This window comes from Bufo gargarizans, chromosome 2, assembly GCF_014858855.1.
Source record: "Bufo gargarizans isolate SCDJY-AF-19 chromosome 2, ASM1485885v1, whole genome shotgun sequence".
Lineage (NCBI taxonomy): Eukaryota > Metazoa > Chordata > Amphibia > Anura > Bufonidae > Bufo > Bufo gargarizans.
In genome coordinates, this window is record NC_058081.1 from 385,035,355 (window position 1) to 385,051,718 (window position 16,364).

The following is a 16,364-nucleotide window of genomic DNA, read 5'->3' on the forward strand; positions in this document are numbered from 1 at the left end:
TTTAGCAAACTTGTGTAAAGTAGAACTGGCTTAGTTGCCCATAGCAACCAATCAGATTCTACCTTTCATTTTTGACAGCTCCTTTGGAAATTGAAATGTGAAATCACATCGGTTGCTATGGGCAACTAAGCCAGTTTGATAATTTTTCTAAATTTTAATCTCTCTGCTTTTAAGACAGATAGTGATACTTTATAAAATTGTTATTACTTAACATTTTCCATATGTCTACTTAATGTTGGCATCATTTTGTAAACGTCATTTTAATTTTTTGGGGGCTTTAGAAGGCTTAGAATTTTAGAAGCAACATTTTAACATTTTCAATTCAGTTCTATAGTCACTTTGAGGGGCTTACATAATAACCTCCCTCCCCCATACATTTTGGAATCTACAACCCTCAAATTATTCAAAACTGATTTTACCAACTTTTTTTTAACCCTTTAGGTGTTTCAAAAGAAAATAGAGGTGACATTTCAGAATTTCACTTTTTTTGGCATATTTTCCATTTCAATCAATTTTTCCTGTTACACAGAAAGGGTTAATAGCAAAACGAACCAAAGCATTGATTAGCCTAATTCTTAATTTTACCGAAACATCCCTTATGTGGTGGTAAACTACTGTATTGGCACATTGCAGGGTTCAAAAGGGATGGGTAGCCATATGGTTTTTGGAGGGCATATTTCGCTGGAATAACTTTCAGGTGCCATGTCTCATTTGAAGTGACCCCATTTTGGAAACTACACCTCTGAAGGACTTTTTCAAGGGGTGTAGTGTGACTTTGACCCAACAAGCATTTCATAGAATTTAGAAACATTTGGCTGTGAAAATGAAAAATTACATTTTTTACAAGAAATTGTCACTTTAGGCCCACATTATTCATTTTCACAAGGGGTAACAGGATAAATTCACCCCACAATTTGTTACCCATTTTCTCCTGAATATGGCAACACCTTATATGTGGTGGTAAACAACTGTACTAATAAGGAACAGCTCATGTATTAGATATGCTCCAAATTAAAAATGCCATTATCATCAAAAAATATATATAAATTGATGTAACAGCTGTTGTGTATATTATGTATATTATATGTCATTACATTGCAGAGATTCTGTGGTACCAGAACATAAAAAGTCCTATCCCCGTTTTCTAAAACTACACCCGTCAAGGTATTCATCTAAGGATGTAATGCTAAATTTTTAGCTTTTGTTATGGGTTTTAATAGAACGCCATCTGAACTGTGAATATAGGGTTATGGAAAAAAAAGAGGAATTTAATAGAATTTTTACCAGCATACACTTTTAAAGGGCTTCTGTCAGCCCACTAAACCGTTTTTTTTTTTTTTGGTTAATAATAATCCCTATACTGCGAGCTCCATATACATAGGCTAAATATTAATTTTGGTTCAGTAGATTTAGTTAAAAAGCTATTTTTATAATATGTAAATTACCTTGCTACCAGCAAGTAGGGCGGCTACTTGCTGGTAGCAGCCGCATCCTCCGCTCCTAATGACGCCCCCTCCGCTGTGTGATTGACAGGGCCAGGGAACAGAATCGTTCTCTGCTGGCCCTGTTTGAATTCAAAATATCGCGCCGGCGCCGTACCTGTCTTTAATCGGCGCAGGCGCACTGAGAGGCGGCCGCTCCATCCTCAGTGCGCCTGCGCCGATGACGTCACATCTACACCCGGCGCAGACGCATTGAGGATGGAGCGGCCGCCTCTCAGTGCGCCTGCACCGATTAAAGACAGGTACGGCGCAGGCGCGATATTTTGAATTCAAACAGGGCCAGCAGAGAACGATTCTGTTCCCTGGCCCTGTCAATCACACAGCGGAGGGGGCGTCATTAGGAGCGGAGGAAGAAAATATGTACTTAACAAGCAAATTAAAAATGGCCGTGTAACGGCCGTCACCCAATCATTTTTGGCACCAATGAAAATCTATGGGGCTAGTTATATGATAGTTTTTTTAACAGGCAGTGTATAGCGGCTGCCAAAAATTAGGATGTCCATTTTCATGGCCAGACAGACCCTATTGAAATCAATGGGACCGTTTTTAATGGCCGCGTAGACAGGAGTTCACCTGTCGAACGGCCGTTATAAATGGGTACACTAGAACATTGGTTCCCAACCTTTTTTGTGCCGGTTTCACACAAAACTATTTTCTCGCTGACCGCCGGGGGAGAGGGGTGTCATTCAAAAAACAGTAATTAATAAACCCGTATAGGCCCCCACTCAGTGACTATGAATGATGTGTCCTCTGACTGGAGTTGTTCTTTCCTTTTTCCACAACTTCTTTCTGTATAACTGAACAAACAGAACCCAGATATTTAGTATTATTACCTCCTTTTATGGCCCTACTTAGTAATCATCCCCATTTAAGTCCAAGTAGATCTATAGCCGCCCCCCCCCCCCCCCCCAGTAGTGCCTCTTTACATATAGTGCCTCTTTAAATATAGTGCCCCCAGTAGTGCCTTTTTACATATAGTGCTCCTCAGGTAGTGCCTTTTTTTACATATAGTGCCCCCCCCAGTAGTGCCTTTTTTTACATATAGTGCCCCCCCCAGTAGTGCCTTTTTTTACATATAGTGCCCCCCCCAGTAGTGCCTTTTTTTACATATAGTGCCCCCCCAGTAGTGCCTTTTTTTACATATAGTGCCCCCCCAGTAGTGCCTTTTTTTACATATAGTGCCCCCCCAGTAGTGCCTTTTTTACATATAGTGCCCCCCCAGTAGTGCCTTTTTTACATATAGTGCCCCCCCAGTAGTGCCTTTTTTACATATAGTGCCCCCCCAGTAGTGCCTTTTTACATATAGTGGCCCCCCAGTAGTGCCTTTTTACAGATAGTGCCCCCCCCAGTAGTGCCTCTTTACAGGTAGTGCCCACCCCCCAGTAGTGCCCAGTAGTGCCTCTTAATATATATACAGTATAGTGCTCCCTCCATCCGGCTCCCTGGATTACAGTACAGGCGGGGCTCTGGCGGTGTGATGACCTTGTCACGACTCCTCTGACCCGGCAGAGCAGGTCGTAATGATGTCAATATTGCGACCATTTTGCACCTTAGCACTGCCTCATGGGCATTAGCCTTGCAGCCTTCAGTCTATAAGGCTACACAACGGGGCACAGGAGCCAACAGTTCCTGTCCCCGTCATTTAAAGAGGACCTCGTAGAAGGTGAGTTTTATTTTATTTTTTTTATCCCTGGCTGTGATTGGACAGCGCTACAGCCAGGGAAAAGGAATGCTCAGGGAGAGAAGCTGATGTCTCCTCCCTGGTGTTCCGATGCTATTACTTGGCTTACAGTGCAGGAGAATGTAACGGGGGGCACAGCGGCGCAACGGAGGGGCACCCAGAAATAATAGTAAGTGCAGGGACATCCCTGCATTAACCCATACATGTTCTGCTACTTAGTTTATTATGTTTGGACCCATGAAAGAACAATGTAGGATAAGCAGCACTACAGGCCCCAACTTGGGGATAGTGTACTAGTAGTAAAACGATAATGAAAAGTGATGCCCGCTTATAGAGATCTTGGCTAGGGGTCCCATCAAAGAGCAAATGTGTAGAAATCCGCAGCACTCGTCAGTTGAATGAACAAAATCTGGTTACTTTATTTGTACCAGCAGCATATAGACGGCAACGTTTCAACCAATTCTGGTCTTTCTCAAGACCTCATGAAAGGTCCTCTTTAACACCAGCACACTCCACGGACCAATACCAGATGATCCACGGCCCTATACTGGTCCATGGCCCGGAGGTTGGAGACCGCTGCACTAGAACATCTAATTGTGGTTATCGTCTCCTCATCTCCCTTTTTGTAATTTTTGTGTAGTTATGTTTATACCTGGTTGTCAGTGGTTAGGGCCAACATTGACATACTGTAGAGGTGGCCGCTCTTGCGTGATGTCTTTGTATTTCCTTGAACTGTGCCGGCCGAGCGCATGGGAGTTTGCATATTCGTGCATGTGCGGCCTCTCCCACTCCGACCCCTCACTGCAGCTCCATTTTAACTAATTTAACAGCCCCTAGGCATGAGCAGTAGCTTTCAGTGTAAAACAAAACATGCAATCTAACAGCTCTCAAACCAAATAAAGTGCAAAAATGCATAATAATTGCTAGTGCTATACTTATAAATTAGAGATGCTTGGCAAATCATTTTGTACAAAATTATTTGATCCCGTTTGCCACAATTCAGGGAGTGTAGGTTCCACATGCATGCTGGGCCTGCTTTAATTTCTGTCATCTTTTGGTGCCAAAATGGCCTCCATTATATCCAAGGAATGCAGGTACCAGCATGCATGACGGGCCCACTCCACACCACTCCTGGTGCCAAATGGCCACCAACGAATGCAATGAGAGTCCACAACTATATCTCTCCTGGTGCCAAATGAGGGAGAGCAGCCCAAGCTATATACTCACACTATATAAAATCAGCCTATGGGGCAGACAGGCTGGTCAGGAGTGCACGACTGAGGTGTCAGCCACACCTCCAGTACAAACTGCAAAGAAAAAGGGGGTCAGTCAGCACATCCCAATGCGCAGGGGCACATTGCTATGGCCGAGAACAGCACTGTAAAACAAAACATGCAATCAACAGCTCTCTGCAAACCAAATAAAGTACAAAAATGCATAATAATTGCGAGTTCTATACTCCCGCACTGACAAAGCTGCTATTAGACAGCGCTAGCAGCAACACAGAGTGTGCTCGCGCGAACAAGTGGTGCGATGAGGTCACCAGAGCCTGGGTTTCCTGTACGGTCAATCAAGCCTGATGGGATCACCCCTGTCAGATACAGAAAGAGGGGACCTGTGGCAGTGGAAGGTTAGTGAAGAGTGTATATGGGATAACCGCATTAAGGCTTGTTTCACATTTGTGTTATACATCTCTGGCAGGGTAGCAGTCTGCCGGAGAGGTCTGGATCCGGTACTGCTAAATGCTAACGGACACCTGCCGGCCCCATTCACTATAATGGGGACCCGCAGAGATCTGCCCGCAACCTGCCAAACATACCAAGAAGCGGCTGGATGAAAACCATTGCATACAGTGCTATTTGCCTGCATATTTGCCAGGTTGTAGTGGAATCGCTGACAGTCCCCATTACAGTAAACAAGCTATGTGTTTGCTTCCGGCAATACCGGAATGCAGAGAGATCCTGCCGGATCTCTTTAAAGGGAACCAGTCATCAACTTTATGCTGCCCATACTAACTGCTGAATAAAGCAGAGACAAGTGAGTTGATTTCAGAGGTCTGTCATTTAAAAGTAAAAGGTTGCCGGGAACCAACATCACAATCATTGCAGACTGGGCCTGGAAAACGGTCACGGCCACCTGAGAAGTGTCATGGTTATTCATGAATTCCTGCTCTCCCTGCCCACCTGCTGATGATTGACAGGCTTCTACCTAGTTTTCTCCCTTTCTCTCTAGGAGAGAACTGCCAATCAGCAGCAGATGGATGGGGAGAGCAGGAGATTATGAATAACCAGGACTCTTCTCAGGTAGATTTGACTCTTCTCAAGGCCTGCGCGGCAATTATTATGATACTGATTCTCAGCAACCACTTACTTTTAGCTCATCAGTGACACACCACTGAAATCAGCATTTCTGACACTATTTTAGTGAGGTCAGCATAAAGTTGATGACAGGTTCCCTTTAACACACTGTACCATCATTTTTCTTGCATTTTTGGCACACATTAAAAGAAAAACTATGAATAATGACACACAGCATCTCCTATCAACCATTAGTGAATAGGAGCCTTTGAATTTACTGGATTTGTTTTCACTGAGGGTGCAGTCCATTTTAAACCCATGCTTGAAACATTTTTGTTTTATGCCTCATGCACACAAGCATAAGTTGGTACTTCCTTATTTGCTTTGGAGTTTTTGTGATGACAGAATTTTCTTGGCGTGTGCTGTTTGTGCAGATTTGGAAGTTCCATTTTACGAGCATGTTGTTACTACAAGAGTTCCCACAGTGCTGCATAACTCTTTGTTCGCAATATACCTGCCTACTACCCTTTCTTGTTGGCAGTATACTTGCCCACTACACTTTCTTGTTAGCAGTATACCTGCCCACTACACTTTTTTGTTGGCAGCATACCTGCCCACTACATTTTCTTGTTAGCAGTATACCTGCCCACTACACTTTTTTTGTTGGCAGCATACCTGCCCACTACACTTTTTTGTTGGCAGCATACCTGCCCACTACACTTTTTTGTTGGCAGCATACCTGCCCACTACACTTTTTTGTTGGCAGCATACCTGCCCACTACACTTTTTTGTTGGCAGCATACCTGCCCACTACATTTTCTTGTTAGCAGTATACCTGCCCACTACACTTTTTTTGTTGGCAGCATACCTGCCCACTACACTTTTTTGTTGGCAGCATACCTGCCCACTACACTTTTTTGTTGGCAGCATACCTGCCCACTACACTTTTTTGTTGGCAGCATACCTGCCCACTACACTTTTTTGTTGGCAGCATACCTGCCCACTACACTTTTTTGTTGGCAGCATACCTGTCCACTACACTTTTTTGTTGGCAGCATACCTGCCCACTACACTTTTTTGTTGGCAGCATACCTGCCCACTACACTTTCTTGTTGGCAGTATACCTGCCATCTACACTTTCTTGTTGGCAGTATACACTTTCTTGCCCCAACTAGCACTTCTAGTACACCTCCTTTCTTGTACCCTCCTACCACAACTTATCTTCCTACCTCTCCTCATCGCCTGGATCCTCTAATTGGCTGAGTAACCATGTACATTACTATTCATAATCACATTCATTGTGATATACAATGCTGTTCAAGTAGGGGTACAGCAATGGACTGAGCATGTGTGAGCAGGTAGAGGGTTTTCTTCTCCGTGCATGCTTTATATATGGTTTTGCAGAGTGTACATGATGTCACTGATGACATTTCTTATATTTTGTGAGCAATTCTGCAGAAAGGCATCATCTTTGTCATGTATGGGATGTGAGCACAACACAAAGTAAATGGTAAAAGTTATCTTGTGTCCTGTGATCTGAACTAGGAATTTAGACACTTTTCAAACAAAAAGTGTATTATACATGGTATTTAATATTTTTATTACCTTTTTCAAATTTTTATTTTTTTTTACTCCTGGCCTTCCAGGAGCCGTCATTTTATTTTTATGTTCACATAGCCATATGAGGGCTTGATTTTTGTGGGACAAATTGTGCTTTCTAATGGTACCAAAATGCGACTCCACCATAATTTTCATTCTCCAGGTCATTTTGATTATGGCGATACCACATTTGTATAGTTTTTTCTTCTGGTTTAATAAAATAAAATAAAAACTTTGGAAAAAAACATTCTTTCTTTGCATTTCCATATTCTAATCCCCATTTGTCAATGGAACTGTGTGAGGGCTCATTTGTTCCCGAAGAAATCTGTACTCTTCAAGGATACCATTTTGGGGTGTGTATGACTTTTATGATCATCTAGATTTTTTTTTTTCATTACACTGTTCGACCTATGGGATAAATATTTTAATAGTACCGGCGTTTTAGGACTCGGCGATGCCCATCATGTATATGTGTTTTTTTTTTTCTAATGATTGAATGTTATGCCGTAGGTGACTATAACATACAATCATTAGATTGTCACTTGTGTTCTGTAGTGGATATCCATTACAGAATACAGGATGCATTGGCCCTCTGCAGGCTAGCATTAGAATATACTAGTACTCAGCCTGGAAACCTATTACTAATATGAAATGCCTTCCCCAATCTCGGCCAGAGGAAGGCATCCCAGGCTGAGAAGATTACAGAATACAGGATTCTGTATATTCCAATGCAATGCTGTCACCTGCAGTCCAGCATTGGAATATACTAGTAATCGGCCTGGAAGCATTGTACATGCTCACACCTATTACTAGTATGGAACACCTTTCCCAATCTCAGCCAGAGGAAGGAAGCTTGGCTTCCGCTTTTAACCCTTTTTCTACCAGCGCTATGCATGAATAGCACTGTTGAGGTCTTTAAATATGGCGCCTGATCGCGGGCGCCATAGCAAGTGGGTCTTTGCTCTTTCAAACAGCAGAGGCCCGCGGCTAATGTCCATGACTGGCAATAATGCCAGTCGCAGACTTTACAGCCTTTAGATGCTGGTCATTAATTCTAATAGGCTGGGTCTCTCTGAAGAGACCCAGCCAGTACAGCAATCCTTGTATTACTATACTTCCTATAGGAGTATAGTAATCTATAAAAAAAATATATAAAATTCTACAAAAAAAAAAAAACTAGAGAGGCTACAAAAAGGAAAAAAAAAGCTATGGGGGTCAGATTTTTTTACAATATTTAAACAATTAACAACTATACATATGTGGTATCTTTGCAATGGTACTGACCCAGAGAATGAAGGGCACCAGTCAGTTGTGCTGCAAAGGGAATGTCATATGGACAAAATCTGTAGAACTGTGGAGGCATTGCATTTTTTTTCCAATTCCACCCCATTTGGAATTTGTTTTCCCGCTTCCCACTACATTGTATCGCATATTAAATTGTGGCATTAGAAAGTACAACTTCTCCAGCAAAAAACAAGCCCTCATATGGATATCTGAATGACTCCAGGAAGACATGGAAGAAAAAAAATATATATGAAAAAACCTCCGGTATTCTAAGGGTCAAGAGCGGGCGCCATTTTGAAGCGACTCATTTCCACTGTACATGTTGGGACTGAAGGGGTTAAAGAGAGATAGTAGTTTAAATACATGTGATGCTATTGAGTTTTGCTATTTATAATTTTAGTATTTTACAGGTGTTTTAACATGTTAAAGGCTTTTTTCTGGAATTTTAATATTCAAGATCTATCCTCTATACACTTGAATAGGAAAGAGCCACCCATAGCAGTGAATGGGATGGCTTGTAATTACACCTGCTCACCGCTGCAATGTTAACTCACGTTTTTGTGCAATGAACCACAAACATTTGAAAAGCCCCTAATCTTCAACTTTTTAAAGCCAGAATTCTGGAGTGCAAATTTTGACAAATCCCCCACAATACCTTTTTATTGCAGAAAAATGTTGCAATTGCAGTAGGCAATAAGAATGTGTCTCTTGTTATCCAACCAGCGTCTATCAGATGTGGCCTAATAAATGTATACTATATAAAACAGGGGTGCCGCATGTGACCACCAGATCCATGGTTTGCACCCCCTGTCCTCCTGGACAGAAACACAGATGATCGTGCGACCAGCTGTGTTTCTGCCAGGTGCGCCGCACAACAGAGCATTACAGCTCCTGCTCCCGCACTGTAGCAGGAGCAGGACGGGTCCCATCTGTAAGTGACAGCAGGGGAGCTGAGGAGAAGGCAGTGTATCAGCGCTTCTGCCTTCTCCTCAGATAGGTGAGCAGCACGGTATGCAGGGTGAACCCGGCTTGGGGGCAGAGGAGCGCAGAGCTGCAGGGTCAGCACACCCTGCTCAGTCCCCACAGCAGGCTGGTTTCCCCTGTAACTGGGGCTCCTTTTGGGGGTCAATTTGCATATTTAAAGAATAAGGAGCTATAGTTTAAAAAAAAATACTTTTTCAAAATGTTTTGTACAGTTTTTTCCCCCAAATAAAACAAAAAAATAAATTCTAAGGCCCTATGTGTCAAGTAAAAAATTGTTGCAAAAATTATTTTTTTAGTCCCAACACATAAAACATAAAGTTCCATGTGCGCTAAATCACAAAAAAAGTCTGTTCAGGCCTGGATATTAAAGTGTTAACCATTACCAATAAGCGCTTTCTCCACTTGTAAGGGAAAGTGCTTACTGGTTATTACATGGCGCCTGTAACTGGCAGGAGGTTGTAATAACCAATGAGCGTCAACCTCTGCAGTGAAGGAAAGCTCAGATTTATAAATAGGAGGCTGGATGGAATGAAATATCTCCACTTTTCTGGGTTTTTCCTGTAAAATGATTTTTTTAACCAGTTCCTGTAGCATTGCCCCTAAATCAGAAGATTCATGCTTACCTTCTCCATGCTGCCCTTGTCCTCTGCGCTGCCTCCATCTTCCGGCTCCTGCGCTGTTTACACCTGGCAGTGCATGGGCATGGTCACATACATCACTCCAGTCGATGACTGGCTTCAGTGGTGACATGCTGCTTGTGGACACATTACCGATGACTAGTGTTGAGCGAACTTGTGTTTTAAGTTCGGCGTCTAAAGTTCGAGTTCAGGTTATCGAAGTATCCTGTTATGGATTCTAAATTCAGTTATGGTCCGTGGTAGCAGAATCCATAACGGGATACTTCGATAACCCCAACCCGAACTTTAGACTCCGAACTTAAAACACAAGTTCGCTCAACACTACCGATGACGACATTCATTGGCTTGCGAGGCGCATGTGACCATGGCAATGCACCGCCAGGCGAAAAAAGCTCAGGGACCGGAAGATGGAGGCAGTAGGGGCAGTGCAGAGGACTGAATAGGCGGGGAGCAGGTAAGTTTACCTATTCGGTTTTAGGGACCGTTTACTGGGATATCCCTTTTAAGCTTCTATTAAACTGAGATATTTAGGTCAATTACTGGGAACAAGTGTTCATAGGAACGCTTATTCATGATAACTGGCTGGTATAAACATGCTGCACATCTGTGTAATCAGGGATGTTCTACCGATAATCAAGATTACTAAATAAAGGAGGAATGACTGTGATGGCTATCACTCCTCCCCAATCACTTTACATTGCCCTGTGTAATAGGCCAATGCAAATGAGCGCCGATCAACATTTTATTTTTATTTTATTTGCGGCCCTTTGAAATAGAGCGATGTAACAATGTGTCCCTCGGACCAAAAAAGGTTATGCACCCCTAGTATAAAACATCTTAAATCAATAAGCCTGAGGCCACCATTTTAGTGTTATTGCGATTTACTATTATGTTTAACTTCTTCTACATGCAGGTTTCTAACGCTTCATAAACTGTTTTGATCTCATTTTTTTTTCTTTTTTTTTCTAGTTTCAAATAAATGGTTTCATGAAAGAGGACAAGAATTTCTAAGGCCTTGTGGATTAACAGAAGTTGACTGACATGCAGTATATGCAACTTTTATTGATTTTATGTTCTTTTTTTATAGTTTAATTTTACATTCTGTTTTTAGAACTTTTTGTAATTTCTCTAACTCACTCCTGGCATCCAGTGTGGTGAAACCGTGGAGATCCTGGAATTCCAAAGCCATGCAGCCAATTCCACTCAACCTTTAAACTTGATACAACAGAGAGAAGCCCATAAGTAGCAAGATGCTAAAATATAATTTACAGTAATTCTGAATAGAAGTACCTATATTTATTTCTCTTATCTTGGGGATATACAGCTGATGGCATACAGAGATGAAATATTGCTACTTATTTTCCGTGTTGCATAAATCTGAAATGTGATCGAAACCAAGATAAGAAGCACACCAGAATTTTTTTTTTAAAGCAGCCACAACTTCTATATCAGGGTTTTTCCTGTTGTGCCCTTGGTGACTTTTGATATGACAACCTACTAAAATCATGTTGGTGGTTATGGAGTCAAGTGCATTGTGAGCCATGGTGTTGTAACTAAAAATGTTTTCCGATATGGATGTACAACGTTTCCTTTCATTGTACATTTTCTTATGGGTTGAGGCATTTGGTTGAACTGTTAAGTCTATTTTTGTGATAATAAAATAAAAATAAAGTGTGATGTGGATATGTTTCTACAGTGTAACAAATGATAACTTTTTGAGCATCTTGATGTAGTCAGCGTGGTTCATCAGTTAGCTCCCTTTATCTTTTAAAGGGGATCTTCTGGAGATAGAAATAAATAAAATTATAAGTGAGCTCAGAATATTAATATGCTTGACTATATATAGTACTTTCGTATTAGAATTTCTCACCATTCCAATGCAAATGTTGTTCAAGACCCCGTTGTTAAAACTCCTACATGATGTTAACATGACAAAATATGAGAGGGATTGACCACATGGCCTGCTGGGATGGAGTCAATATGAAAAACGTTTCACTATAATGGGCCATTGCTTGTTACATCTGGCAGGCTATTTTGACAGGGAACATCCTGCCAGCTTTCTCTGTATTTTTGCTGGAAGCTACAGAGGTGCCTTCTGGCCGCCATTATCTGTAATGGGGATCAGCGTGTATTCAGCCATTTGGTCACTGATGAATCTGGAAAAATAAGTCCTGGCAGATGTGGGTCATTTTAGCCAATTCTAATTCCTTTAGTCGGTCGCACAGATCCTGGAGCTTGCGATTGTCCTTGCCAGTTATCTTTGGAAAGGCTTGAAGTCTCTTGAATAAGGCGCTTTCTATAGCTTCAGAACTGCCATAGGTCTGTTCAAGTCTCTCCCACGCTGCAGCGAGACCTTCCTCTGAGTGGTCTGCATGAACTGCTCGTAATGTCTTTACGCGTTCTGCAGATTCTGGGCCTTACCATTTGGCAAGCAAGTCAAGTTCTTCCTTGGCATTGAGGTTAAGATCGCTGTTTACTACTTTAAAGGTCGATTTACAGGTTCTGTAGTTTTCAGCATGGTCATCATACTTTGAAAGACTAATGTTTATCAGCTCCCTGCTCATCATGTATCTGGCAAAGTTTGACATGTCTGATCTCCCATTCCTTGTTGCTGGATTGCATTGTGGTGTCTCTGGGGCATGTAGGGGCTCTGGCACATAAGGCTGAGATTGATCAGGACAGAATGTTGTGGCATAAGGATTAGTGTACATTCACACGACTGTTTTTTTTTTTTTCCGTTTCCGATTTTCGCGGTCTACATGCGGATCTATTCATTTCAATGGTCTAAAATTATGTACAGACAACGTTCAGTATGTTGTCCGATTCCGTTGTACCGTTTTTATGTTCCGTCAAAATATGAAGCTTGTCCTACTATTGACCGCAGATCTCGGTCTGATTCCCCATTCAAGTCAATGGATCCGCAAAAATCGAAGGACAAACGGAAACATTTCCGTATGTGTTCCGATTTTCGCGGATCAGTTTCCGTTTTTTTATTAACATAATTTATTGTAGGCTCTGCCCTCTGGGCTGGTGGCTTAAAAATTAATATCTACCTAGCCATAACGATTTGGGAGCCCCCTAAAATCAACATGCCTAAGGTAGATGTGTCCAAAATGATTGTCCTTATCCAAGAGAGGCCAGAAATCTGGGATTCCAGAAAGGATCAGTACCATGATCGGGTACGGAAGGACCGGGCATGGGAAGAGGTGGCGCAGGAGCGGATGCCTGAAGATTGGGCCAGATGCAGATCCGATAAGCGATCTGGAATTAGTAAGTGTACATTTTAATATATTCATGTAATATCATTCTGTGTATAAAATCAAGTCCTGTAGCATCCCTGATTGCAAGGGACTTTGATGTCTATCACTTTTTATGTAATGCATCTCTGCACATTTGCCAACTTTCCTGTGTCACTTTGCTTGGCCTTTGTTTATGTCTTGTGCACACGTCTGCAAGGATGGAGCCCTGACCTTGCAAAAGTAATCAGGGGTTGCTATGGGACTAGCTATGGTTCTGTCTCATATGTCTTTCTGGAAAGTAATCACAGAGGGGTTTCTAAAATGTGCATTGGGCTTTGCAAAGTGACATTGCAGACTTATTTGTTTTGCAAAATCCTTTGCTGCCTATCACTTTTTAAAAAATGCATCTCTGCACATTTGCAAACTGTCCTGTGTCACTTTGCTTGGCCTTTGTGCACACGTCTGCAAGGATGGAGCACTGACCTTGCAAAAGTAATCAGGGGGAACTATGGGACTAGCTATGGTGCAAAGTGACCTTGCAAAGTGACATAGCAGACTTTTTTTAAATTTAAATCCTTTGAGGCCTATAACTTTATATATTGGATACTTTCACACTTGCGGCAGGACGGATCCAACAGGCTGTTCACCATGTCGGATCCGTCCTTCCGCTATTTTGGCAGACCGCCGCTCTGTCCCTATTGACGATAATGGGAACGGGGGTGGAGCTCGGGCACAGCACAGCGGTGGATGGCAAAAGCCGCAGGACTAAAAAGTTGGATATGCTGTACTTTTAGTCCTGTGGCCTTATGCCGTGCACCGCCGGGCTGCGCCAGAGCTCTGATCGTCCCCATTCAATAGGCACAGAGCGGCGGTCTGAAAAAATAGTGGAAGGACGGATCCGACATGGTAAACAGCCTGTTGGATCCGTCCTGCCGCAAGAGTGAAAGTAGCCTCGTGCATCTCTGCACATTTTCAAAATTTGCTATTTCTTGTGCACATGTCTGCAATGATGGAGCTCCGTTTTCTATCCTTAGAAGTTGTATGAAATATAAGATGTCTTTTAAATATTGTAAACCATGAAAATCATTGAAAATTTAATTTTTTTTAAATTTTTCTGCAGTCAAACAAATCAAGACGAAGTGGGATTCCTGTCGGGATCAATTCTGACGGGAATTTAATGCAAGCAAAGGGCATAGTGGAGACGGCAAGCCCAAGAAGAAGCCGTATATGTATACTAAGGACTTGCAGTTCCTCCTGCCTGTAATGGACCTGCGACCGTAAGTTTTCAGTTACTGTATGGAAACTGGGGAACATGGCTGTAAGGAGTCCATCGAATCCTAACCTGGCATCCTGCTGAGAGTTTTAGCGCACAGCGTCATTGTTTTCCATGATGCTGTGCGCTTTGTGCAACTGCTGCAGTACACTAATACACTCATATAGATCATACGAGTGTACTGTACTGCAGGGGGCTCACGAAGCGCATGGCGTCATTGAAAACAATAAACCAACATGCTGTCCTGCTCTATGTAGGATCACAGGTTGGAATACCAAGGACAACTCACATCCGTGTTCAAAGGTTATGTGCGTTTGGCTTAAACATTGATGCTGATCTATTGTTACCCTATCTGCATAGATCATTCCCATATGATATTCTTCAGTTTTTAAAAAAGTCACTAGAGTAGCGTGATGACATATTACTTTATTATATCTGACCTCATAGTAATGACAACATTAGACAATAGTGAAACATAGAAAAGGCTGAAGTGTCACGGCCTTGTCGAACAGCTGAATAGTGTGGATTGGGGTAGATCTATCAATAGCTTTTTTATGTATAAAATACTTACAAGTACTTTTGATCTATTTCAGGACAGTGGACAATCTTCAGGCAGAAGATTCCTCGTCCACAAACCTGGATGAGCCTAGTACCCCTGCAGCATCTTTTATACCTCATGCTGGACCTTCAGAGGCTGAGGAAAGGCCAGAGGAGGAAAGCCAGCAGGAGATTTCTCCGCCTCAGCCATCCAGGCGACAAAGTTTGCGAAGGAGGGGAGGATCTTCTGGCCAACAAACAGCACAGATGGCTCGGAGGGATTTGATTGACTCCCAGGTCTTTGAGTATCTGAATAAAAACAAAGCTGAGACCCCGGAGGAAAAAATTCTCTGAAGCCTGGCTCCTGCCTTGTCTAGAGTGCCTCCTGAACGGCATTCTTCCGTAGCATCATAAGTTTATCTATTCGAGGGGGATAGTATTCCCCTTGATGTTATTCAATATATCGATAACGAGAAACTAAGGCAGGCCCATATCCGGGGACAAATTAGGTCACCAATGCCACCCTCAGAAAGTGTGGCACATATTCAAGGTCCAGGACCCACACTTCCTGGCAGCTCTTCCACCCTGCAAATTGTCTTCAGGGGAACAGGTCCCTACACAAGGGAGCTTTTTGATTTATAATTTTTTATTTTTTTTGCTTTATATTTTCATAAACAGTTATTTGAAAGTTGCTATGTTGTGTCATGATTTTTATTTATCTCGAAATATTATTTAAAAAAAAAGTTCAAAGGTCTGGATCTTCTAGGGAGGATCACACCGGTATTAGTGTACTCCTCCAAAATAGGTTTTAAACACAATCTCATATACCGTCCAGTATGGGGTTGGTTGTGTCTCTGGGTAAATGTTTATATTAGTAATATTTTAGTATTCAGTGAATTAGGGAGAAGTAGTGTAGTCAATAGCCAATAAAGGGATATATGACACGCGCTTTCTAAAAAAAATAAGATTAGTATCTTAGGAATAATCAATAAAAATTATGGGACTTCACTTTACATAAAATTAGTTTTTTTTTGGTTTAAATAAAAAAAAAAAAAAATAGGTTTGGAAATGTGGTATTAGAGGGTATTTCTGTAATTTTTTGAACATTCTAGTCAAATTCATTTTAAAATATTACATGGTCTATATTGTTAGATAAATTAAAAAAGTGCATATAGGCCATTAATAGTTTAAATAAATATTTTAAACGCTAATATTACAAAAAAATACCCCAGCCCGCAAGCCCACGTCAAGGGTCCACATTGTCTTGCGAGTCCCTAAACTATCTAAAAAAATTTAAAAGGGAACTAACTAACTAAAAAAAACATTCAAA

The 16,364-nt window shown here is 41.8% G+C and overlaps 1 protein-coding gene across 5 annotated transcripts in view; it reads left to right on the forward strand.

Annotated features, from left to right (window-relative positions):
- Window positions 1–11,675, forward strand: part of P4HA2 (prolyl 4-hydroxylase subunit alpha 2) — a 172,053-nt gene extending 160,378 nt beyond the window's left edge. For all 5 annotated transcript variants that reach the window (XM_044280783.1, XM_044280788.1, XM_044280787.1 and 2 more), the window contains one exon: window positions 10,955–11,675. In XM_044280783.1, coding sequence (XP_044136718.1) covers window positions 10,955–11,025 — 71 coding nt within the window. In that variant the 3' untranslated portion in view covers window positions 11,026–11,675. The remainder of the gene's footprint in view (window positions 1–10,954) is intronic.
- The last annotated feature ends 4,689 nt before the right edge of the window (window positions 11,676–16,364 follow it).